The sequence below is a fragment of the Microtus pennsylvanicus genome, chromosome 4, assembly GCF_037038515.1.
Source record: "Microtus pennsylvanicus isolate mMicPen1 chromosome 4, mMicPen1.hap1, whole genome shotgun sequence".
Lineage (NCBI taxonomy): Eukaryota > Metazoa > Chordata > Mammalia > Rodentia > Cricetidae > Microtus > Microtus pennsylvanicus.
In genome coordinates this window covers 71,219,765-71,247,203 of record NC_134582.1, presented here as the reverse complement: position 1 = coordinate 71,247,203, position 27,439 = coordinate 71,219,765, and the positions used below count along the sequence as shown (strand labels likewise).

The 27,439-nt window shown below is 35.6% G+C and overlaps 2 protein-coding genes across 2 annotated transcripts; both read left to right on the top strand.

Annotated features, from left to right (window-relative positions):
• The first annotated feature begins 6,990 nt into the window (after nucleotides 1-6,990).
• On the top strand, nucleotides 6,991-7,938 carry LOC142848718 (olfactory receptor 14A16-like). The gene has a single exon (XM_075970900.1). It carries the CDS (start codon nucleotides 6,991-6,993, stop codon nucleotides 7,936-7,938), a length of 948 nt encoding a protein of 315 aa, XP_075827015.1.
• An 8,387-nt stretch (nucleotides 7,939-16,325) lies between these two features.
• Nucleotides 16,326-17,252, top strand: LOC142848717 (olfactory receptor OR9H1-like). Its single transcript, XM_075970899.1, has one exon. It carries the CDS (start codon nucleotides 16,326-16,328, stop codon nucleotides 17,250-17,252), a length of 927 nt encoding a protein of 308 aa, XP_075827014.1.
• The last annotated feature ends 10,187 nt before the right edge of the window (nucleotides 17,253-27,439 follow it).

The window sequence follows — 27,439 nt, the reverse complement described above, 5'->3', positions numbered from 1 at the left end:
ATTGCATACAAAGTACAGAGAAGAAATATACTCAGAAGCAGCATGAGGGTCCAAATTAGCTGTGAGGAATATAGAGAATGAAAGCACTTGGGACATCACACTGTGACAGAAGACAATAGGTGGACCAGGGCAAAACCTATGAAGGGGGCAGCTGTGCTTTTATTTTAAAGTTTTATTATAAGGAGTCAATATGGCTGATAAATTAGCCCATACAAACACCATAACAGAACCTTTGTTTATTAGAGGCTTGACAAACATATGCCGTTATTCAAGAAAATTATTTTTAAGATAGTCTTATCACTGTGCAGTATACATGTGTAGTGAAGGTGTCAATGATGAAATTACTTTTGTCCATGTAAAAATTTTAATTTCCTTTTTATTCTTTTGTTTATGGCAAGGGAAATATGTGACAAAATGTTTATTTTAGAACTCTTTTTTGTATTAAATGGCCTCGAGCTATTTTCTGTATGGCATTGAATAAACTCTATAAATCATGTCTCACTATGGAAATTTATTTGATATATAAATTTTTATTTTCATAGTGAAATATATCGTGCATAGGAACTAGGGATATGGCCTAGTTTGTAAAGTGTCTGCTGTGTAAGTATGAGGACCTGAGCTTGGATACCCAGAATCCATGTAAAAAGTCAGAGGTGGTGTTACGTTCCTGTAACTAGCACTGAGGGACCAGAGACAGGTGGATCCATGAAACTCATTAGTCAGCCAGGCTAGTCAAATCCATGAGCTTCAAGTTCAGTGGCAGAGCCTATCTCAAAACTTAAAGGTAGAGAATGATCTTCAAAAAAAGACACCCTACATCAGGTTCTGCATAGGAAAAGTCAGAGCACCAGATTATTGTGTGGCGTGAGGAACACAGACAGACGACACAGCACTAACATCCTAGGTGAATAAGATTCCATAGAGAACTGCAATCATGGTCCTACAACAATTCCGTTTCTACCCTAGTCTCTAATTTTCCCAGGGGGTGAAGTATAACCAGTTGAATATCATTCCCACTTCATTAAAAAGGCAAGACCTTCAGATGAAATTCACTGAAGTCCTCTGCAACACACTGAACAGTAGAAGCACTCCTAAAAAAATTTAGACACTATTCTTTGAGCTGTATCAGGTGAGTCTGAATCATGGGGCTTTATGCAATTGCAGGAGAACAAATTTACACAAAATCTAAATTTCCTTTGAAGTGTTCACATCATTATTTCAGATCAAATCAGATTAGTGGTTTTGCCCAGAGAACCATCATTTCCTTGTGCTAGAATCTTTCAAGACACCTTCTTACCTTCCCCCCATACATTGTTAGGCTATATCTGAAAGCTGCATTGGCAAAGTTCAAAATCTGCTTTTAATCATGATGTCTGATTCAGTTATCTCTAGGAATGATTGCTCAGCCAGTAAGTTTCAAAGCCCAATTGTAGTCACTCAAAATTTTAATATGACCACAGATCTAAATTTAATTATGTTTTAAATTGAGAATCATCAAGCATACTTACCTACAAAAATTATATTTAAAATATTAACTCATTACTCATCTTACACACAGAATAGAAAAAGAAGTTGAGAACAAATGCAGATAATAGAGTCAGAGGCAGCTTTTCTAGTATCCATTGAGTGGAGGTGAATAGTTTTCAGATTTTAAACTATTCTTAAAAGTATGCTATGCAATGATACCAGCACTAAGCTGAATGACTTTGGGGTCTAAATGGGACTGGGCATCATCCAAACTCAGGAGAGTCTGTTGTATCAACATGGAATTTGATCAACTATTATGAGCATAAAACAATAACCCTTTCTTAGAGGTAGAAGTTTTTGTTTTAGCAACAATAAAGCCCAAACTCTTCATTTAACAATGAAAACTGAACTCAAACAAGCACAGAACATTTCTAAACATAGAAAACATCAATTGTGGTGGTACTAAAAATTAAATTACATCCAATTTTATTTCATTCAACACCACTTGAGTCCATATTGTTTGTTTGTTTATTTTTTTGTTTATTTGTTTGTTCATTTATTTATATTTGTTTTTGGCAGCACTAAGAATTGAACCTAGATTCTTGAACATATTAGTCAAGTATTATACTATAAGCTACCCTAGCCCATGCCTTTAAGGGTTTTTTATTTCGTGTGTAATTTATATTGTATTGTATCTTTAAAAGAAAGACCTCTGGAGGAAACATTTTTTAAAAAGACAGATCCTTTGAGAGGATTATTTGTGACTTTTCAAAAACAAAACAAAATACTAGTATTAAATTCCACAAACAACACTTTCCCAAAGCAAATGAGAAGACAACAAAGATACACTGCAGCTTCTTGAAGATTTCAGGTTTGTGAAGGGCTCTTGATTAAAGCCACTTTCTGGCCAAGTGCATTCATCGTGCGATGTGTCTCCTGTTCATGCTGCTTGTTCAGTACCAATGGTCAAAAACTTTATCTTCCCATCTCATTATGTTTCTCTGCTTCAGGCACTATCTTTGAGAAATGCCAACTTGATACAAACATTGAATAAGAGGTATAAATTGCCTTGTTTTAAATTGCAAAAGTCATTTCCCAACCTTCATATGTATGCCATCCTTGAGAACTGGGACTCATAAAGGTTTCACTGCAGTGCTTGGAACTGCTGTTAATTCATCTTTTCATGCAGCAGGAAAGTTTGAGAAGTGGGCCAAAAATCAGAAAGATAGTAACATCTTACTATTTATTAAATAAGGGTTATATGGTTATGCTGATAGTTCTTATTTTTAATTAAAGTGATCTTGCATTGCCTATGTAAATATTTCTTGCATATACTTCCATACCAAAACTCTCATATACCCAACAATACTTTTTCAATCAAGCAGACCTGTGTCCTTAAACTTGTGTTCAATTTACAGTCTGTTCTCAGGGCCTACATTGGCTCTGAGGTGGTTGCACCCTTAGCTGCTGAAAATGAGGGGCCATTGGGAGTAGGAGATCTCAAAGTGCTGGGGTGGGGCTTCTTATCACTAACAGTAATGAGCTAAGGCAGTAGGACTCCTCTTAAGACAGCTGTCTGTCATGGCATCTTCTGTACCTGCCCATTGAATAAAACCCAGTTTTCTTGTTTGCTTTCTGTGTATTTGGACAGCATTGAATTCTGCAATCATGGAAGTCACTGAAATTTTCTCTCTTTTGCTTATAGACTCACTGAGAGGAACATTTTTTTTTTCTCCCTACCACACCTACAGTGCTCCATGTTGGCTGTCTGGTTTATTACAAATCTAAAATCCAGTGTCCCCAGGATTCACCTGTTCGCTGAGTCTCTACTGTAGTACTTGAGGCAGTCTCATGGCACATCAGTCTCAAGGTGATATAGAAAACTTCTACTAGCTCTAATCTTCCAACCAATTTATAGTTTTTATTTGTTCTAACATTTATGCAAATGTTTAATAATCATAAAATTTTTAGATGAGATCCCTTATTTTCTGAATCAAAAATAAATATTTTTCTAACCTAGAATTTACTTGTTGCTTTTTTCTGAATATTAGAATCATTTAGTTTATTTAATAAATATTTAGAATTCTTATTTTGATTATTGTAATCTAATTGAAACTTGTCCATTGAACAAAAATTATTATTTTTTCACTAATATCATTTTATTTGAATGAATATTTATTTAGAATGAGGTTATTTTAAAAATCTCATTGTTAATTTGTATTTTTCATTCATTAGTGTATAGATAGTGTATATGCATTATTTCTGTTGCTGTTTTCATTTCCAAGAATCATCACTAATTATTTCTAATTTTCTTATGGTCTTTTATGATTTAATGTAGTCTTTTTAAATGCACATTTGGAATTCATTTTGGGTAATTGAATTTTGACATTTTTCTTTTGTAGTATAAAAATCTACAGCAATAAAATTACATGTTATAATGCTTTCTGTTAAAGAGATAAGACAAAAGTCCCTCTGTTTATTTCCATTATATTATATTTCAAATTATCTGTGGCTGCCTTTGATAATGCCAGTCATCTCTGAATTACTTATATCAAAATTCATAATTTCTAATATCTTATAATTTGCATGTAGTTATACTGATTCCTAATTTAATTAAAATATGATTGTATAGTTTAAGTTTTAGTTTTTCTTTGTGATTCATTAGTTTTTCTATAGTCATTAGCAATCTACATAAACATCAAAAGAAATAAATGTTTGTAGTGTCCTATATGTATAGCTTATAAAGTTTGTTAATATTTAAGCCTTCTAATACATTTGCTTATATTTTTATTTATTCTATCAGTCACTGGTAAAAAAGTATATGTTTTCTAATTGTATTTATAGTTATAATTCTAACTCTAGGTTTGTCTGTGTTGTTCAAATTTTGCTTCAATATTGAATTTGTTACTATAAACTTCAGATGTTGATGAATGTACCACTTATGATTGTGAATTATTTTTTCTCTATTTGTTCCCATGTTTGATAGCATTTATGTTATATTAGTTTTCGATTTAGCCATCCATTTATGACATCTGTCTTAGAACCCAAATAGGTTTTATTTTATAAGGTTTGATAATTATAATCTTTTTGTTAGTTCAATTTGTGTTCAGTTATTCTTCATTTGTTCATTTATTTTGGACTTAAATGTTTTATACAATGTATAATCATCTATAATTTGAGTATATATTATTTTGTGACATATGTATTCAGCATGGAATGATTAAATAAGGCTAATCAACATATCCATAAATATCAAAACAAATAGTTGTTCCACCTGTTCAACTGCAACTTTGTGCACTTGGATCAACATCCTTCCAAATTTGAATCTTGAGTAAATACCGTTCTTGTTGCTACTTCAGCAATTATTTTATAGTCTATCTATCACTAAACATGTACAGTATTTTTCCTGATGTATACAGAGTTTTAATTTGGTGGAAAATATTTCAAATTAAAACTTACGGTGATACAATTTATATATACACACAAATCATAAGAAACAAATCACTATTATCTAGAGACACCTACATTCATAAGTATACTATATCACTATATATAATAGTTAAGGTATTATCAAACTAATTTCATCAAAGGATTAAAAGATGGTTAAAATGTAGTGTATACACAATGGAATGCTATGTAGTCCATTTATTTTTGATGTAAGTATTTATATATTTGAACTTATATCTACAATTCTTTATTTTATTTTCTCTTTGACCAATGTGTTCTTTAGTAGCCCTTGCTTTATCTTTCTTTTATATAAATTACATATTCATGTTTCATTTTAACTGTACTATTTTCTTGCCATCTTTAATTTTGTCTGGTGATTTCATGATTTGTAATATGACTAATACATCACATGCTACATTCAATGATATGTCATTTTACATAATATAAAACATAGTTCATTTTAGTAGTATTTATTGACATTTTAAAATCATTATCGCACATTTCAATTTTCTTAGATATTAATACAGAATAGTTTTAACAAGTTTCCTTAAAATAAAAGTTTTAAATAAATTAAATAGCAAATCTGAAGGTCTTTATATTTACCATAAAATGTAGCATTCTTGTTATCTTCATTTCTATGTATAACCCTTAATATTCCACTTTCAATATTTAAATATGTTTGAAGAATGTGATTTCTAATATTAGAGAAACATTGTGCATTATTTGGTTTTCTCATTGCTGTGATAAAATGCCCTGACAAAATCAACTTAAAGGTGAAAATGTTTTTGAGTCATAGTTCAAGGTTAAAGTCCAACATAAAAGGAAGTGATCATATCAGGAGCTTGAGAAAGCAACTATTCACATTGCTTCTGCATGCAGGAAAAAGAGGGTAATGAACATTGATATTCTAATAGCTTTCTTTTTATACAGTTGGAACCTATGGTCAGCAAATGGTGCTGACCACATTTAGGGTGGGCCTTCCCATTTCAATTGGCCAAATGTAGAAAATTTCTCACAAGCATGCCACAGAGGCTCATGGGTGATTGTCTCATGGGTGATTCTAGATCCTGTTGAAAATTAAAATTAACTATCATAGCTCCTCATAGACATCCTTAACTTTTGTTCATTTAAAGAAATGTTAAGGTAACCTTAACTTTAAGGTAATATTTGATGTATATAGATACTAGGTCAAGAATTTTCTTTTTTGATAACTATATACATCATCCCTGTTGCTTTGTTGTCATTATTTCCCATAACTAATGGAGTGCTTACAAGTAACAAACTCAATTTTCTGGCTGATTTATTTATTTATACAATCTAACTGGATATTACTCCTTTTATATGAAAACCTTCTCATTTTTAATCATGTAGTTTTTAAATTTCTTTAATTTGTAGATTTTTCTTTTGGCCAAATGAAAAATAAACAAGCATTATTTGTTGAAAATTGTGATAGCATACCTACCATGTTGGGATAGCAAGTCTATGTACTTCTTTAGTCATGCTCACCTCATTATCCTCTCAGATACCCCCCTTTCCACCCCTGTTATTGTCCTTCCTTTTTTGCAAAAATGATCTTTTCCTTGGCGAACTTATGCTGTCTTGCTTATCTGTACTATAACACAGTAGAGAAAAATAAAGAAAGAATGGCTGCATTTTTTTCACATACCCTTTCTTCTTATAAAGCATTTTACTGGGAAGTAAATTAGATGGTTAAATATGATAATATTGAACTTTTATATTAAAAATCCTGCTACTGTAAACATTTTGCCAAAATCAATGTGATCTTTGTCTATGGACTGATTATATTGTTTCTATTTACAATGTGAAGTTTATGATATCATTTGATCAAATAAGGTAAACTGTTATTGATTCCTTTTGAAAAATTTACTGTACATAATTGATAACTTTCCAGTTTGCAAGATGTCATTCACCCTGTAATATCACAAAATATCAATGAGAATGAACTAAAACAAACCAACAATTACTTAAATAAAAACCTCATAAAATTAAAAGAGGAAGATAGAAGTAAATGAAGCAATAATGATTTCCCCTTTATTTCCACAGACAAGAGTCATAATGACTGAGCCATTAAACAACATGACAGATTACATGGAATTCTTGCTCATAGGATACCCAGATGGCCAAGTGCTGCAGACACTATGTGTCACACTTTTCTTCTTGATTTACGTGGGAACACTAATGGGAAACTTCCTCATTATCATCCTCACCACTATAGATCAGCATCTCCAGACCCCTATGTATTTCTTTCTGAAGAATTTGTCCCTTATTGATATCTGTTATATTTCTGTCACTGTTCCCAAATCCATCATGAACTCTGTGACTAACACACATTCTATTTCCTTCCTGGGGTGTGTTTTACAGGTTTTCTGTGTGATATTTTTGGCAGGCACAGAGTTTGCCCTGCTTTTGGTGATGTCCTATGACCGCTATGCTGCCATTTGCTTCCCTCTACACTATGAAGCCATCATGAATAGAGGTGCCTGTATTCAGATGGTGGTGGCAGCATGGCTCAGTGGGTGTTTCTATGGTTCCCTCCATGCCACAGGAACATTCTCTGTCCATTTCTGTGGTCCACATGTAGTGCACCAGTTCTTCTGTGATATTCCATCACTTCTCAGACTTGCTTGTTTCAGAGACCAAATTCTAGAATATGTGTTTATCATCACTAGCTGTTGTTTTGCTTTCATATGTTTTACATTGATGACTATTTCTTATGTTCACATTTTCACTATCATCCTGAAAATTCCTTCCGTACAAGGAAGGTTTAAAATTTTCTCCACGTGTGTACCCCATCTCACTGTGGTGACCTTATTTCTCTCTTCTGGATTTGTTGCATATTTAGGCTCAACAACAAAATCTCCATCATCCCTAAACCTCTTTATGTCAGTGTTCTACTCTTTGTTACCTCCTAGCCTGAATCCTGTGATTTATAGTTTGAGAAATTCAGATGTAAAAATGGCCCTATGCAAGATTTTAGGAGAGAAAATGACTGCAAGACTCTGAGTCTTTAAAATATTAGCTAATTTGATACAAACTATGCAAAATTATCTGTTAATTCAAATATGTATTAAAGTTATTTGATATGTGTTACATTATCTTGTTTTACAAAAAAGAATACATTTTATACATGGAACTGAACATTAGAAGTACTTTTAAAATTATAAACTCAGTGGAAGTTTTCCAAATATTATGTCTATATCAATAGATTATAGGTTTAGAATAATTTTTTATTCTATAGCCATGCCATATATTTAGTAATACCAGTCTCATTAAATTTTGTGGGATTTTTGGTAATGCATCCCAAATATAGGGATTTTATGGTACGTTCTTTAAGTCATTCTCTTAATTTTATCATTGCAGCAATTGAAACAAAAATTAATTCATATACAGAAAAATCCTAAATTATTTTTCATCTATTTTTAAACAAGAAGTATATTTAATTCATTTAGAGATTATTAGTTAAATAAAGATATTTTATATTATTATTTTAGAAATACACTATTATTTGTACCTATACTTATGAGAATAGTGCCTGGAGTATGTTGATAATAGTTGACAAGGGACAAAGAATTAATTATGATATTAAAAATATTGATAGTATGGATTTTTAGGTAAAATGGAGTGTAAGATTACAGAAGTTTTTAAATCAAAAGGGTGAAATGTAACCCTAGAAAGTGCTTATAGAGGGGCTACACTGCCCCATACCTCCTCTCTTTTCCCATCCCATCCAGTTTACATCCAGATCCCCCCACCCCCTGTCTCCCTCCCTCCCTCCCTTCTTTGGTGGCATAGCACCTCCCAGCTCAGCCTGCTTGGGCGCTGGGACCGAACCCGAATCGGGAGGGCAAAGGGGAGGGCGGTAGCTCCTCTGTCTTCATAGACTGCCTGCAGCAAGCAGGGTGGGCCCTTGTTTGCGATACACCCAAGCAGCACAGAGTTTCAATCTGGGCACCAGGAGAGACATCATTGTGGTGAGTGAGTGCTGCGGCAGCCGGAAACAGGGAACTCAGACGTTCCTCATCCATCCTACACTCCCTGGTCATCCTGCAGGGGCTATACTGCCCCATACCTCCTCTCTCTTCCCATCCCATCCAGCTTACATCCAGATCCCCCCACCCCCTGTCTCCCTCCCTCCCTTCTTTGGCGGCATAGCACCTCCCAGCTCAGCCTGCTTGGACACTGGGACCGAACCCAAATCGGGAGGGCAAAGGGGAGGGCGGTAGTTCCTCTGTCTCCATAGCCTGCCTGCAGCAAGCAGGGTGGGCCTTTGTTTGCGAGCTACCCAAGCAGCACAGAGATCCGATCTAGACACCAGGAGAAAGATCACTGGGGAGTGACATCACTGGGAAGGTACATCAGTGGGAAAGAAGACCTGATCCTGTAAAAGATCCATAGGGGAGCATTCGGAGGAAAAGATGGGCAGGCACCAAGGCAAGAATTCACCCAACAATCTGAAAAACAACATGAAACCACCAGAACCCAGCGACCTCACAACAGGAAGACATGAACACCTTAATCAAGAAGAAGTAGAAAAAACTGACTTTATGAAAGTGATAGAGGCCCTTAAGCAGCATATAAAAAATGCCCTTATAGAAATGGATGAGAAGTATAACAGAAAGTTTGAGGAATTGAGTAAATCAGTGAATGATACCCTAGGAAACCAAAGAAAAACGATCAAGCAGATAAGGGAAACAGTTCATGACTTGAAAACTGAAATGGAGGCAAAGAAGAAAACACAAACAGAGGGCCGGCTGGACATGGAAAATCTAGGTAAACAAATAGAGACTACAGAAACAAGCATAACCAGCAGAATACAAGAGATAGAAGAAAGAATCTCAGATTCTGAGGATAACATAGAGAAAATAAACACACTGATCAAAGAAAACAGCAAATCCAACAAACTCTCATCACAAAACATTCAGGAAATATGGGACACAATAAAAAGACCAAACCTAAGAATAATTGGAGTAGAAGAAGGAGAAGAAGTGCAGCTCAATGGTCCAGAAAATATACTTAATAAAATTATAGAAGAAAACTTTCCCAACCTGAAGAAAGATGTACCTAAGAAGGTTCAAGAAGCATACAGAACACCAAATAGGCTGGATCAAAAAAAATCCCCTCTCCATATAATAATCAAAACACAAGATATACAGAATAAAGAAAGAATATTAAGAGCTGCAAAGAAAAAAGGCCAAGTTACTTATAAAGGTAAACCTATCAGACTTACACCTGACTTCTCTATGGAAACCATGAAAGCCAGAAGGTCCTGGATAGATGTACTGCAAAAACTAAGAGACCATGGATGCAAGCCCAGATTACTATACCCAGCCAAGCTTTCGTTCACTATAAATGGAGAAAACAAAATTTTCCAGGATAAAAACAAACTTAAACAATACGTAGCCACAAATCCAGCCTTACAGAAAATAATAGAAGGAAAATCACTAACCAAGGAGTCCAACAATGACCACAATAACTGAGACATCTTGAGACCCTTCACCAACACAAATCAAAGAAGGGAAACACACAAACTCTATGACTAAAAAAGTGGCCGGAGTTAACAACCACTGGTCATTAATATCACTTAATGTCAATGGACTCAACTCACCTATAAAAAGGCACAGGCTAAGAGATTGGATAAAAAAACAGGATCCAACATTCTGCTGTTTACAAGAAACACACCTCAACCACAAAGACAGGCAACTACTCAGAGTAAAGGGCTGGGAAAAGGCTTATCAAGCAAATGGACCTAAGAAACAAGCAGGTGTGGCCATACTAATTTCTAACAAAGTTGACTTCAAACTTAAATCAATCAGAAGAGATGGAGAGGGACATTTTATACTCATAACAGGAACAATTAATCAGGATGAAGTCTCAATCCTGAATATCTATGCCCCTAATATAAAAGCACCCACATACGTAAAAGAAACATTACTAAAACTCAAGGCAGCCATCAAACCACACACACTAATAGTAGGAAACTTCAACACTCCTCTCTCACCAATGGACAGGTCAATCAGACAGAAACCAAACAGAGAAATTAGAGAATTAATGGAGGTAATGAAGCAAATGGACTTAACAGACATCTATAGATTATTCCACCCAAATAGGAAAGAATATACCTTCTTCTCTGCAGCTCATGGAACCTTCTCAAAAATTGACCACATACTCGGTAGCAAAGCTAACTTACACAGATACAAAAAAATATTAGTAACCACCTGTGTCTTATCAGATCACCATGGATTAAAGTTAGAATTCAACAACAATGCTACCCCCAGAAAGCCTACAAACTCATGGAAACTGAACAGTCAACTACTGAACCATACCTGGATTAAGGAAGAAATAAAGAAAGAAATTAAAGTCTTCCTTGAATTCAATGAAAATAAAGCTACAACATACTCGAACTTATGGGACACTATGAATGCAGTCCTAAGAGGAAAGTTCATCGCACTAAGTGCCCACTTAAAGAAAACAGAGAAAGCACATATTGGAGACTTAACAGCCCACCTGAAAGCTCTTGAAAAAAAAGAAGCAGACTCACCTAGGAGGAGTAGAAGACTGGAAATAATTAAGCTGAGGGCTGAAATCAACAAAATAGAAACACAGAAAACAATCCAAAGAATCAATGAAACAATAGGCTGGTTCCTGGAGAAAATCAACAAGATTGATAAACCCCTATCCAAACTAATCAAACGGCAGAGAGAGAATACGCAAATTAATAAGATCAGAAATGAAAAGGGGGACATAACCACAGACACAGAGGAAATTCAGAGAATCATTAGATCTTACTACAAAAGCCTGTATAACACAAAACTGGAAAATGTAAAAGAAATGGACACTTTTTAATATAAATACCATATACCAAAGTTAAACCAGGACCAGGTGAACAATCTAAACAGACCTGTTGGTCGCGAAGAATTAGAAGCTGTTATCAAAAACCTCCCTACCAAAAAAAGCCCAGGACCAGATGGTTTCAATGCGGAATTCTACCAGAACTTCCAAGAAGAGCTAATACCTATACTCCTTAATGCAATCCACAATAAAGAAACAGAAGGGTCATTACCAAATTCCTTTTATGAAGCTACAGTCACTCTGATACCAAAACCACACAAAGACTCAACCAGGAAAGAGAATTACAGGCCAATCTCACTCATGAACATCAATGCAAAAATCCTCAACAAAATACTGGCAAACCGAATCCAAGAACACATTAGAAAAATTATCCATTATGATCAAGTAGGCTTCATTCCAGAGATGCAGGGCTGGTTCAACATACGAAAATCTATCAATGTAATCCAGCATATAAATAAACTGAAAGAAAAAAACCGTATGATCATTTCATTAGATGCTGAAAAAGCATTTGACAAAATCCAACATCCATTTATGATAAAAGTATTGGAGAGATTAGGGATACAAGGGTCATACCTAAATATAATAAAAGCTATATACAGCAAGCTGACAGCTAACATCAAATTAAACGGAGAGAAACTCAAAGCCATCCCGCTTAACTCAGGAACACGACAAGGCTGTCCACTTTCGCCATACCTCTTCAATATAGTGCTGGAAGTTCTAGCAATAGCAATAAGACAACATAAGGGGATCAAGGGGATTCGAATTGGAAAGGAAGAAGTTAAACTTTTGTTATTTGCAGATGATATGATAGTGTACATAAGTGACCCCAAAAACTCCACCAAAGAACTTTTACAGCTGATAAACAGCTTTAGTGATGTGGCAGGATACAAGATCAACTCCAAAAAATCAGTCGCCCTCTTATACACAAAGGATATGGAAGCAGAGAGGAAAATCAGAGAAGTTTCACCATTCATGATAGCCACAAACAGCATAAAATATCTTGGGGGTAAATCTAACCAAGGAAGTGAAAGATCTATTTGACAAGAGCTTTAAGGCATTGAAGAAAGAAATTGATGAGGATACCAGAAAATGGAAGGATCTCCCTTGCTCTTGGATTGGGAGGATCAACATAGTAAAAATGGCAATTCTACCAAAGGCAATTTATAGATTCAATGCAATCCCCATCAAGATCCCATCAAAATTCTTCACAGATCTGGAGAGGACAATAATCAACTTTATATGGAAAAACAAAAAACCCAGGATAGCCAAAACAATCCTATACAATAAAGGATCTTCTGGAGGCATTACCATCCCTGACATCAAACTCTATTACAGAGCTACAGTAATGAAAACAGTGTGGTACTGGCAAAAAAACAGAGAAGTCGACCAATGGAATCATATAGAAGACCCGGATTTTAACCCACCAACCTATGAACACCTCATTTTCGATAAAGGAGCTAAAAGTATACAATGGAAGAAAGAAAGCATCTTCAACAAATGGTGCTGGCACAACTGGATGTCAACCTGTAGAAGAATGAAAATAGACCCATATCTATCACCATGCACAAAACTCAAGTCCAAATGGATTAAAGACCTCAATATCAGCCCGAACCTGGTAGAAGAGAAAGTGGGAAGTACCCTACAACAGATGGGCACAGGAGATCGTTTCCTATGTATAACCCCAGCAGCACAGACATTAAGGGCAACATTGAAAAATGGTACCTCCTGAAACTGAGAAGCTTCTGTAAAGCAAAGGACACAGTCATTAAGACAAAAAGGCAACCTACTGAATGGGAGAAAATCTTCACCAACCCCACATCAGACAAAGGTCTGCTCTCCAAAATATATAAACAATTCAATAAACTAGACATTAAAATTCTAAAAAACCCAATTAAAAATGGTGTACTGAACTGAACAGAGAGTTCTCAACACAAGAATTTCAAATGACCAAAAGATACTTGAGGACATGTTCAACTTCCTTAGCGATCAGGGAAATGCAACTCAAAACAACTTTGAGATACCATCTTACACCTGTCAGAATGGCTAAAATCAAAAACACCAATGATAACCTATGATGGAGAGGATGTGGAGTAATGAGAACACTCATCCATTGCTGGTGGGAATGCAAACTTGTGCAACCACTTTGGAAATCAGTGTGGCGGTTTCTCAGAAAATTGGGAATCAACCTACCTCAGGTTCCAGCAATACCACTCTTGGGAATATACCGAAGAGATGCCCCAAAATACTACAAAAGCATTTGTTCAACTATTTTCAATAGTTTAATAGTGTTTTAATTAATACAATTTCTGTGTGGTTATTTGAGTTTGGGTAGCTGGGAAACAAACAAGTGGCCTCTGCCTACAAAGGACTAACCCTATTTTTAAAAACAGGTATTATGACTTGAGTTTGTTTTGTTTTGCTATCAAATCCTACTCTAGAACTTCCTTTTGTTGCTTTTCCAAGTTGCCTGAGAGAGTAAACTCTTCTTGTTAAAACAGAACCCTGGGGAATAAATCTCTGAAGACGATCACCAAGGAAACTATATATTCTTCATTCTTACTTCTTGTAAGATTGGTCTGTAGAAATTTTGTGAGTACATAATTTACCACAGAATTGAAGATGAAATCAAGAGTCAGCTAGAAAGGGAAGGAGGGATGCCACACATTTAGGTGAGGTCTATTTTATAGAAAAGATAATGATTTCTCAAAGACCCTGTGACCAATTATATTTAATATATTTAAATTGTAATTAAATAGATTGAACTTCTAAATCAATTATAATTTTCTGAGAATTACAACTGATTCATAAACATGGCAGATTTCATCCAAATGCATCGGAGAAATAGTGTATTTTTAATTTTTAGTAATAGCACTGAGACTGTGTTTACTATATGCCAAGAATCTCTAAAATACTTTCACCTGTAAAAAATTCCCAGTTATCACCACTTTTAATACCCACATCTGACAAGTCAAGCTACTGCAAAACAGCAATAATAAGACATTAGTTCATGAGAACCCAAGCTTCCTGAGAGCACAGCCTTATATTAACTAGTATACTGAACTATTTCTCTGCGGCATATTGCTACAGCTTTGTGAATTAGAGGTTCATAGCAATATATAAGCAACATGAAAAATGGTAGAAACGATTTTTCAAAATTTCAGATACCCTGTACATATAAATGCCTCCCTTACACATACACAGCTGCATTACTAACTTGCTGCTTAGAAAGTCTCACTTTAGGAAGTCTCACTTCTACAACAAAATCTCAATGAACTGTAGTTCAAGTGTTTCTTAAGAGAGGATGCTTAAATAAATTATGTATTTTTACGTGATATTTCTGTAATAGTTCATGAAAAGGTGTGTATTAGAGATGAAAAAGAGGTAAAAGAAAAATATTTTCATAGTAATATACTTAAGAAAGGCAGCATATCAACTAAAATGAAAATACCCAATTTTTATAAAATGTTTCTGTATTATTTGAGTTATTTTTTTCTTATATTTTAACAAAAATCATCAGTTTATTGAGAATATATCCAGTAAATATTTTCATGGAATGAATAGTGCCTCTCATGATACACATATCCTATTTTATGGATTTTATGAATATGTCATGTTACCTTATAAAAGGAAATTTTCAGACACAATCATGAAAATAAGATGTGATTGTTCTGTCATATCTAAAAGGATCTAGTGTCACTGCGATAGCCCTCATAAGAACTAATAGAATAGACAAATACAAAATATAAAGACTAAACTGGAGATGTTAGAAAGAGAGTATACTAAGCCTTAAAAAGGAAAAGGGCAGCATACACACCATGGGCCACTGGGGCTCATTCTGTAGTCATGTCCTCAGAAAAAAAGGGGTTTTGTGTCTGAAACTTTTAAATTTAAGATAATATGTTATAGCAGACATAAGAAATTAGATTTCAAGACACAGTGCTCTGAATAAAATGATTTTGAATAGTACTTATTACTTGCAACATCGCTCAGCTTATACACATAGCAGTTCTTGTAATTCAGAACTGAATCAATAGTTATGTCTAATGTATCTTCATGTCTGTCTTTGTGCTTTCTTTTGTATTGCTGGGCATTAAACTTAGAAGCGTGGGGCTACTAGGTAAAATTTTACCTCTGAACCATATCTGTAGCCTTATCTTTGCAGTGTGATTTTTGAGACTTCTCCATATTTTTCTAGATTGAGAATAAAGTAAATAAATGATTTAAAATGCATCACAGTCTCAGTTCCTGTGTGGTTCTGGTGAGATGAGGTGAGCATAATATTGATGTATTCATAGAGGCTGATTATTTGTATGCCAATACTTATTTATTTCCAATTCCTTTCTCCTGCAGCTGTATCTTTCCCTTTTTTCAAGGCATATTGAACACTGTAGATCAAGATTGTAAACAGAATAATTTTAATGACATTCAGATGCCTATAATTTAATTTAATCTTGTAGCTGGTACACTATATTGTGTTTGCAAATCTTCACTTCCCTGTGTCTTCTCCTTCTCTTCCATCCTTCTGTGACTGTGATTATAGAATGACGAATTTTACACATGTCTCAGAGTTTGTTCTTCTTGGATTCAAAGGGGGTCCTGGGACACAAACAGTGCTATTTTTGATTTTTTTAGTTTTGTATGTTATAGCAGTGGTGGGAAATTTTGGCATGATTATAATTATTAAGATGGATGCACACCTCCACACCCCAATGTATGCCTTCCTCCAAAGTCTTTCCTTTTTGGACATCTGCTATTCTTCCACAATTGCTCCTAGAGCTGTTATAAACTGCTTGAAACAGGACCACACAATATCTTTTGGTGGGTGTGCTACACAATTCTTTTTTCTATCTCTTTTTGGTACTACAGAAGCTTTTCTCCTGGCTGCCATGGCTTATGACCGCTTCATTGCCATCTGTAATCCTCTCCTATACTCTATGAGTATGTCTCACTGGGTCTGTGGATTATTAGTGTTGGGGTCCTACTCATGGGGTGCGGTGAATGCTATCACTCAAACTACAATGACCTTCACTTTGTCCTTTTGTGGATCCAATGAAATCAATGACTTTTTCTGTGACGTCGTACCACTCTTAACCCTCTCGTGTTCAGACACCTTTAGAAACCAGCTGGTTCTTCTTGGTTTATGTGGTTTCATTATTGTCAGCACCTTCCTGACTGTTTTTGTTTCTTACATCTACATCATCTCAGCAATACTGAAGATCCGCACCGTGCAGGGACGTCAGAAAGCCTTCTCCACGTGTGCCTCCCACCTGACCGGTGTGTGCTTGTTCTTTGGTACTGTTTTCTTCATGTATGCACAGCCCAGTGCTGTTTCCTCCATGGAGCAGAGCAAAGTGGTGTCTATCTTCTATACTATTGTCATTCCCATGTTGAACCCCCTCATATACAGCCTGAGGAATAAAGATGTCAAGCAAGCTCTGATGAGAAGCCAACAGAAATTCTCCACCTGATTCTGTGGATGTAGGTTTCGCAAACTAACCTGGACTTTACTCCAGTTCAGTGCTACTCCCGTGGTTTATGCTGTACCAAGAATTACTTTGTTAATGCCATTTAACAATAAATGAAATCAAGGCTGATGATAAATAAAATTTAAAGTGGAAGAATGGATAATTGAATTGGTATTTGTTTATTTTACCTCATATACAGGAGCCGGATCATCAAACTTCATCATAAAAACTGTCAAACAATCAGAAAATATTTGAAAACAACTCATGAATTAATAAAACATATCATTCCCAAAGGTGAAGAAAACCAAAATGCTTCAATATTTGCCTTAAAATATTTAGCAATGTATTGGTATTTTTCATATCAAAATTACTAATAAATTAGACAAATTCACTTGATAAATTATTTTAAACAGTTTTTATGGAGTATAACCAACATCTATCAATTTATTCAATTTAATCATTAAAATATGTTGTGTTTTATCACATGTATATACTTGTATAATCACCACATAGTCAAGAAAAGAAACCTGTGCACTTTACCAAAAATTTCCTTAGGAAGCCTTTCTAATACTCTCTCCCTTTCCCTGTGAAAAAATGCGTCACTCTGGATAACTACACAAGCTTGTTTTCCCTCAGGAATCACATAGAAGCATAGGAGAATTATGCCTCTCTTAATAACTACTTTAATATATATCTAACTTGAATTATTATCAATAGTTAATTATAATTAATTCTTGGAAAAGATTTCATGCTATGAATATACTATATGAGGGTACTACATTTACTCACCATTCATGTATTGATAAATATTTGAGCTGTTTTTAGTTGGGGGCCATTACAAATACTGTGTGTGTGTGTGTGTGTGTGTGTGTGTGTGTGTGTGTGTGTGATATAAGCCTATGCTTTAATTTATCTTAAATAAATTCCTGGACTGTTAATGCATATTCTATGTTTTGAAAACTGTTGCAATTTTCCATTTTTTAATAGTCCACATATTCAGTTTCTGTTTCAGAGTCACATTTTCATTAACATACATTTTTCTCTCCATTTTTGATGTAATTATTTTGTTAAATTTATATGGTGTCTCATTTTGATTTGAGTAGTGTCTGCTAAATTCCCAATAGTGCCCAAAATATTTTCATGTGCTTACTTCCTTTCAGTATGTTTTTGTTTTGTGTTGTGCCTATTTAAATCTTATGCACACTTACCCACACTAGGGTGTTATTTTTTATTATTGAGATGTGAAGTACTTGTGTGTTTCAAATAGATATCCTTTATGAAATGTGAGTATTAAAAATATTCACTCAGGTGTAGCTTTCTATTTAATTATTTTAACAACTCCTCTTTAAGAATAGAAGTTAATTAAACTCAGTGTTCATGAATTAATTTGTTTATGTATTGGTTGTTCTTCCACTGTCTTATATGAGTGACCTTTGCTGCTGACATTGTGGTACATTCCTACACTCTAAGCACTCAGAAAGCTGAGGTAGGATGGTTATGAATTTGAGGGCAGGCTAGTTATACAGTCATATACTGTCTCAAAAAATGAAATTAAAAAAAGATCTTTGCTCAATCCAAAATCACAAAAACTTTCTACTGTCTTTTCAATAGACTTTATAGTTTCAAGTCCATAGCTGGATCCAAGATAATTTTTACTTAATCTTATGGTTTATATTTAATTCAAATTTTTATCTTATGAACCTTACTCAAAGCTCTACTTTTCACATGACTTCAAGAGTTTCAGTGTTGGAGGAAGGCTGCTTGTTTTGTCACAGCCACCTAGAAGGAAGCTGAGACATAATTCATAATTCCCTTTAGCTGTGGTGTTTATTAGAATGAAAGGGCTCAAGGTGGAAGGGAGAGCAATAGAAAGATAATACCATATACAGAGATCTAAACATGACGGGGTCTTAAACAGGAGAGGCTTCCCTTTAAAGTCTAGAAAGTGCTTCACAGTAATGGGAACAAGAAAATAAAGAGAGATAGTCACATGAAAGTAATGGTGGGGAGGGGTGCAGAAGAGCTTCTTTAGCCAGTGCATCCCCTGAGAAAAATTCCTGAGCAATCTTTAGACCAAATCTAAAGAACATAGGAGAAATATAACATTTAAAAGCAAAGATCCAGGTGAGGCAGAACACATCTCCCACTTTCCAAAAACCATTGGGTTTTCTTCCCAAACACAGAAATCCTGAATGAGTATCCAAATTTTGGGGAAAGAATAATTCTTATTTCACATTAAGACCACTGAATGCTTAAGAGTTGCAAGTCAAATAGTTTATTCTATAATTCTACAGGAAAAAAATTGACTGGCATGCTGATTCGAACAAGACAGTAATATTTTTATATTTATATTAATAAAATTTAAATTTCAAATCCATTTACCTGCTACCCAAATTCCTTGTCTGGTGAGTTCTGGAAAATACATTCTTTCATGCTTCTCTAACATAGTCTCCATCCCAAATTACACATAGTCTTGGGCTCTAAATCACCTTGCTTTCCTGATACTGGACTCAGTTATGTAACTAATTATGACTTTTCAACCCTAATAGAAACTAAAAAGTATCCGGGCAAGGAAGATCCAGGTGCTAAGCTAGGTAAGACAGGGACTTAGTACCTCCTGCCTATCCATGATTCATTAATGATCTCTAAATGCCCCCATAGTGAAAATGGACCATAATGATTTATTTCTTATATATTACATCCCTGCATTACCAAACAGGGGACCTGTTAGCACCCCAGGAGTGGAGCAAGTCAGAAAATGCCATTGCTCAGACTTTTTTAAAACCCATAATCAATTCTTTTTCTTCAACTCTACTAGAGTAAGTTTTGATAACATAGACATTAAAAAAATTTAGATTGAACAAGTGCACAATATGTTGCAATTTTACTGTGTATATTATTTCTCTGAGAATATGAGTGCTAGACATCATGAGATAGTACTAGAGTCAGCAGAGATATGAGTGATCTGGGTAATAATAAACTGTTTTATTCCGACTGCAGCATCAAGGGAAGATTGAAGAATTCGCATGAGAAGAACTGGGTTGTGTGGTGGGTGGTTTTAGAGACTAAGGATAATGAAGGAACCTTGAAATTCCTAAGTGGGGTTTTGTTGATCATAGTTGGCACTAAAAGAGGAAAGGATTGGGTTTTATTTTTTTTTACTTTTCCTTTATTTCCCCTTGAGATTATAATATAATTACACCATTTCTCCCTTCCCCTTCCTCCCTCCAAACTTTTCTATATATCCTGCCTTACTCGTTCAAACTCATGGCCTTTTCCCCTTTAATGTGGCTACACACACACACATAAAATATTCTTTTATATAACTGGCTCAGTTATTTGTTAGTTACTTGTATATGTATTTCAGGGATGAACATGTGGTAACAGGTAATAGATTGGTGTGTTCTTCTTTCAGAAAGACTATTTCTCTCACTTTCAGCATTTCTTTGTTTTCTGTAGTTCTTTGTATAGTATGAGGCACTGTGGGCTTTCCTCTGTCCACTTTGGCATGTCTATTACTATTGACTTTATATGTTGATGAGACATTATGGGTGTAGCTCCTGATGTTACTAAGAAAAACAGCTTCACAGCAAACTCCCTCATCCCCTGGCTCTTGCAGTCTTTTACTCTCTCTTCTGCAATGTTCAGGAATTGTTTTTTACCTATATCCACTGTGACTTGGCTCCATAACTCAGTATTTTTGTGGCTGGAGCTTTCTATAATGGTCTCTATCTGTTGCAAAGAGAAGTTTCCTTGATGCATGAAGATTTCACTTATCTGTGGATATAAGGACAAACATTTGGAGTGTGGTTAGGTATTACATTGGTTTAGTAAAGTGGTGGTTGTAAGTTCTCATCCAAGATCCATGACTCCATTAGCCCCGAGTTTCAGTGCCAGGCATAGATTTCCTATTGTTGAGCAGGTATTAAGTCCAGTTAGAGATCTATTGGTTATCACCAAGTTATGCATGGATCGTCATTCTCTGCTGGTAATTGTTGGGGTTTGTAGGAGTCATAGCTGAGTAGAGCTGTGCGGTTTCTTTTTTCTTCTGTCCTTTGGAAGCTTGCATAGCATCTTCTGGTGCCATGAAAGATAGTCCTCATGAAGGAGACATATAGTTCAGTTTCAGTACGGTTTTTTAGCCTTGTATCTGAAGCACATGGTGTCTTCAGCGGTATGGCTTTGCCCTCCACCTCTGGGGACTCAATCAAGGGACGACTTTAAACAATAACTTAAGAGAGAGCTTCTCTTTCCTAGTGTTGGGGATTTTGTTAGATGCTGTTTGGCTCTTGGAGAGAAGGTTGTCAGCCCAGATTTTTAAAATAATCAATTATACTATTCATGTATATTCATAAACAGACCTAACATGTCAGTAGTTAATAACATGATGCCTTATGGCTTTTTCAAACATACTCACTGTTATTTTATCCTCTTTCCTTCTTTTGTATTTATCTCTTTCCTTCTCCCCAATTAGAAATCTGCCTTTCTTATTTTCTTGATCTGATCACTTGTACCACACTATTCTTATCTACTTATCTTCAAATTTCATGATTTCATTTTCCTTTAGAGTTGAATAGTATTCCATAGTGTATGCGTTCCACATTTTCATTATAGCTACACATTGATTAAAGAACATTTTGGTGTTGAGGGAAATTTTTTGAATAATCTCTTATAATGTTTTGAGGAATCTGAATTAGAAGTTTGTTCCTCAGAGCTGAGCTTTTAGATGCAGTTTTTATGGAGGATGTGAACAGAGGCTTTGCTTTGAAGTGCCAAGACATGGGTGCCAAGACATGCTGTTGGCAGGAGGGATCAGAGAGATAAAGTTGCTTTTGAAATTTGTGATGCGTTAGGTAGAAGAAAAAAAATAAAGTTTGAAGATAGGTCAGCAGTTTGTGTCTTCAGGCTACATGTTGCTCTTGGTAGAGAGAGGGGTGCCTGGAGACCTTTAGCCAGGGATATGGAGAAAGAGATTGGAAACAGGGAAGGGAATGATTGACCAATCAGCTATGAGAAAAGGGAATTCAGAGTATCTTGTACATTTGTGAGGGCAGTTTCTTTTCAGTATTGAAAAGATGCATGCTACTAGTCATGAGTCTTAGAAAAAAGGTTATCCAGTACCAGGACTTAAAGTCCATCTGGTGATCCCCTCTAGAATATCTAAATGTGGACACAGAATCATGGTGCCTTATTTGGGTCTGTCTGGGCAGGTCATGCCAAACAAATTTCAACTCTGAACAGTCTTTTTTCTAGAAAGGGGCTGGAAGAAAGGCCCAGTTGCCCTGAAAGCAACATATTGAGATAGTCGGTTACCTTAAGAGTGTATGCCCAGACCAAAGATAGAATCCCATTGGTGGGGTAGGGTGGGATTGAAAACACTTATAAGTGGTTCTATGAAACAAAAGTCTGGAGAGTGAAAGAGAAGAAAGCAGGGCAATTATTGAAAGTAAATGTATAAACAGAGCTTTTAAAGGCCAATGCACAGTGAAGAGAAAAAGAATAAAACAGTGCTGGCTAGAGAATTATTAATAGCTTACTTTTCCACTCTCTACAAATTTTGAATAAAATGAGAGACAGCACTGGTAGTCAGTCTAGAAAGGAAGCTAAATCCAATTCATAATCCCCTTAGCTGTGAGATTTATTAGAATGAAAGGGTCTCACGACCATGGTATAGCCTTGCTGGGAGAGGAAGAGCATTAGACAGAAACAACACAATACATGGAGATCTGAACATGAGAGGCCTTAAAGTGAATGAAAGACTTTCTTTTAAAAAGTCTCCAGGAAAGGACTGGCAAGGAGAAAGCTGAAAAGCCTCTTCAGAGGAGCCTTCAGAGTATCTCCCTAAGCAAACTCCCCCTGAGGAATCTTCAGGCAAAATCCCCCAGAAAAAGGAAAATATGACTGTTTGAAGTCTTTTATAGATGGTAGTGAGTTTTATATCACATGATTTAGTTCAACATACTATTTCTTCATACAAGCTGAGTTAGCTCTGTAGACCTATGGCGCAACTAACACAAAATAATGTATCATGTATTTTGAAACGGGTTAATGTGCATTTTAAATGTATTCATTTAAAATACCTACCTAGCTATGTGAGGTAATTGATATGTTAATGAGTATGTACTTTTTATCTCTTTATTGTTTATTGTTTAAATTTATTCTATGACAGAAATTTAAGCACGTTGTTGATTATCATTGGTGAAAAAGGTACTCTTGATTTATTTATAACCCTCGATAGAATTTTAACACTTTTCCATTAACATGGTGTCAGTTGTCAGTTTTTCTGTTTAGTTCTTTTATATTGAGACACTTTCTTTCTATGCTGCTTCCATAATTCCCTTCTAAACTGTTATTTTATTCAAAGTTATCAAATTTTGTCAAATCCTTCCCAGAATTGATTGTAATGATTAAGTGTTTTTTCATTTTGTCAATTTGGTATAACATAGTGATTGATTTTCATAGATTGTGCCATGTTTGTATTACTTGTATAAATTTAACCTGTGCTAGAGTGTAATTCTAAATTGTGCTATTAAAATCAATTTTCTTATATTTCATTTAGAATGTTTTCATTAATATTGCTTGGTGGTACTTCTCTGTGCTTCTTTTGTCTTTGACTGGTTGTGATTGTGATGTACTGACTAATCTCTTAAGCCTTTTAATAGAGACTGAGAAAGATGTTGTTTATTCTTGAATTATTTGGTAGAATTCTATAATGAAGTAACAATCCTACATTTTAGAGCATTTTCAAAAAAAAACTACTCATTATGAAAAACTAAATGCTTAATACTTTTAGCGTTACTTGAAAAATTTCAGACATTAAGATAAAACAGAATTTTGGAGATCAGACCTTTGTCTTATGTGGGGTTGGTGAAGATCTTCTCTCATTCAGTAGGTTGCTTTTGTGTCTTAATGATTATGTCCTTTGCTTTATAGAAGTTTCTCAGTTTCAGGAGGTCCCATTTATTCATTGTTGCTCTTATTTTCTGTGTTACTGGGGTTATATATAGGAAGTGGTCTCCTGTGCCCATGTATTGAAGGCTATTTCCCACTTTCTCTTCTATCAGGTTCAGTGTAGTCAGATTTATATTGAGGTCTTTAATCCATTTGGATTTAGCTTTTTGCATGGTGATAGATATGGATCTATTTTCATTCTTCTACAGGTTGACATCCAGTTATGCCCACACCATTAGTTAGAGATGCTTTCTTTCTTACATTGCATAATTTTATCTTCTTTGTCAAAAATCAGGTGTTCAAAGGTTTGTGGATTAATATTCAAGGCCTTCACTTTGATTCCATTGGTCAATGTCTCTGTTTTTATGTCAATACCAAGCTGTTTTCATTACTGTAGCTCTGTAATAGAGTTTGATGTCAGGGATGGAAATATCTCTGGAAGTTCCTTTATTGTATAGGACTGTTTTGACTATCCAGGGTTTTTTGTTTTTCCAAATAAAATTGATTATTGTTCTCTCAAGATCTGTGAAGAATTTTGTTGGGATTTTGATGGGGATTGCATTGAATCTATAGATTGCTTTTGGTAGAATTGCCATTTTTACTATGTTGATCCTACTAATCCAAGAGCATGGAAGGTCTTTCCATTTTCTGGTATCCTCTTCAATATCTTTCTTCAAAGACTTAAAGTTCTTGTCAAATAGATCTTTCACTTCCTTGGTTAGAGTTACCCCAAGATACTTTATGCTATGTGTGGCTATCATTAAAAGTGATGTTTCTCTGATTTCCCTCTCCACTTCTTTATCTTTTGTGTATAGGAGGGCTACTGATTATTTTGAGTTGATCTTGTATTCTGCCACATCACTGAAGGTATTTAGCAGCTATTGGAGTAAAGAATTCAAGAAACTAGACATTAAAATTCTAAATAACCCAATTTAAAAAATGGTGTACTGTACTGAATAGAGAATTCTCAACACAAGAATTTCAAATGGCCAAAAGATATTTAAGGGCATGTTCAACTTCTTTAGCTATCAGGGAAATGCAAATCAAAACAACTTTGAGATACCATCTTATACCTGTCAGAATGGCTAAAATCAAAAACACCAATGATAGAGGTCCTGGAGAGGATGTGGAGTAAGGAGAACACTTATTCATTGCTGGTGGGAATGCAAATTTGTGCAACCACTTTGAAAATCAGTGTGGTGGTTTCTTAGAAAATTGGGAGTCAACCTACCTCAGGATCCAGCAATACCACTCTTGGGAATATACCGAAGAAATGCCCAAACATACTGCAAAAGCATTTGTTCAACTATGTTCATAGCAGCATTATTTGTAATAGCCAGGACCTGGAAACAACCTAGATGCCCCTCAGTGGAAGAATGGATAAAGAAAGTGTGGCACATCTCTACTTTAGAGTACTACTCAGAGGTAAAAAACAATGACATCTTGATTTTTTTTTCGAGACAGGGTTTCTCTGTGGCTTTGGAGCCTGTCCTGGAACTAGCTCTGTAGACCAGGCTGGTCTCGAACTCACAGAGATCCGCCTGCCTCTGCCTCCCGAGTGCTGGGATTAAAGGCGTGCGCCACCATTGCCCGGCCGACATCTTGAATTTTGCATGCAAATGGATGGAAATAGAAAACCCTATCCTGAGTGAGATAACCTAGACCCCAAAATATGAATGTCATATGTACTCACTCATTAGTGGATTCTAGCCATAAACAAAGGACATTGAGCCTATAGTTCACAGTTCACATTCCTAGAGAAGCTAAGTAATAAGGTGAACCGAAAGAAAAATATTTATGCATCCTCCTTGAAATTGGAAGCAGACAAGATCACCAGGCAAAAGTTGGGAGCATGGGGATTGGGGGTAGGGAGAAGGGGAGATGGAGAAAGAGAAGGGAGAAGGGGAGGGTTGGGGAGATTTTGGGGAAGTGGGATGGTTGAGATGGAGGAAGTATGATATGGGAGCAGGGAAGAAGATATCTTAATTGAGGGAGCCATTTTGGGGTTGGCAAGAGGCTTGGATCTGGAGGGTTTCCCAGGAGTCCACAGGGATGACCCCAGTTAGGACCCTGGGCAGTGGAGGAGAGGGTGATTGAACTGGCCTTTTCCTGTAGTCAGACTGATGACTATCTTGAATATCACCATAGAACCCTCATCCAGCGACTGATGGAGATAGAGATAGAGACCCATATCGGAGCACTGGGCTCAACTCCCAAGGTCCAGCTGAAGAGCGGAAGGAGGGAGAACATGACCAAGGAAGTAAGACCACGAGGGGTTGGTCCACCCACTGAGGCAGTGTGCCTGATCTAATGGGAGCTCACCAAATCCAGCTGGACTGGGACTGAACAAGCATGGGATCAAACTGGACCCTCTGAATGTGGCTGACAATTAGGGCAGACTGAGAAGCCAATGATAATGGCACTGGGATTTGTCTTTACTGCATGTACTGGCTTTTTGGGATCCTATTCTATTTGGATGCATACCTTCCTAAACCTGGATGGAGGGGGGAGGGCCTTGGACTTCCCACAGGGCTGGGTACCCTGCCCTCTCTTGGGACTGGATGGGGAGAGGAAAGGGTGAGTGGGGGAGTCGGAGGGAAGTGGGAGGAGGGGAGGAAGTGGAAATCTTGATTGTTATTATTTATAAATTAATAAAAAAAGAAATTAAAAAAGATAATACAGAATTACCTAGCGGAAACACTAATGGTTCTTCCTTTTTATGCAATAAAACATGTTTTTGCTTCTAACTTTACAAAGAATATGGTAGTGTTTAACTCCCCCCTTTCCTTTTTCCTTGGTGAATTTCTCCTCCATTGTATTAAAATTATAAATTTTCTCAGTTCCACAGTGACATTCACTTATTACCCTCTTCTTTTCCCAAGAGATTCTCATTTCGTCAGATATATGCCTGTAGCATAATAAGGCTATGATTAATATTTGATAGGGCACCCAGAAGACAGAACTTTAAGATGAGCTCCAGGTGATAATGGTCATCTTGTTAGCTTAACGAGTCCCATGACTATTCTTCAAGTGGTTGATTTACAAAATGTTTCACAATATTCTAAGACCTTACCTCATTATTTCAGGGAGTAATTCTTAAATATTTTTTTCTTTTAACATCTCTGTCCTGTGCAGTGTTTTATCTATGCCTAGTAGTAGTGGAGATGTAGCCTTTGAGTATGTGTTGTCTATGTTTTAGAACTGCTGTACAGTACTTTCAGGTTAGGGTTTAGGGTTAG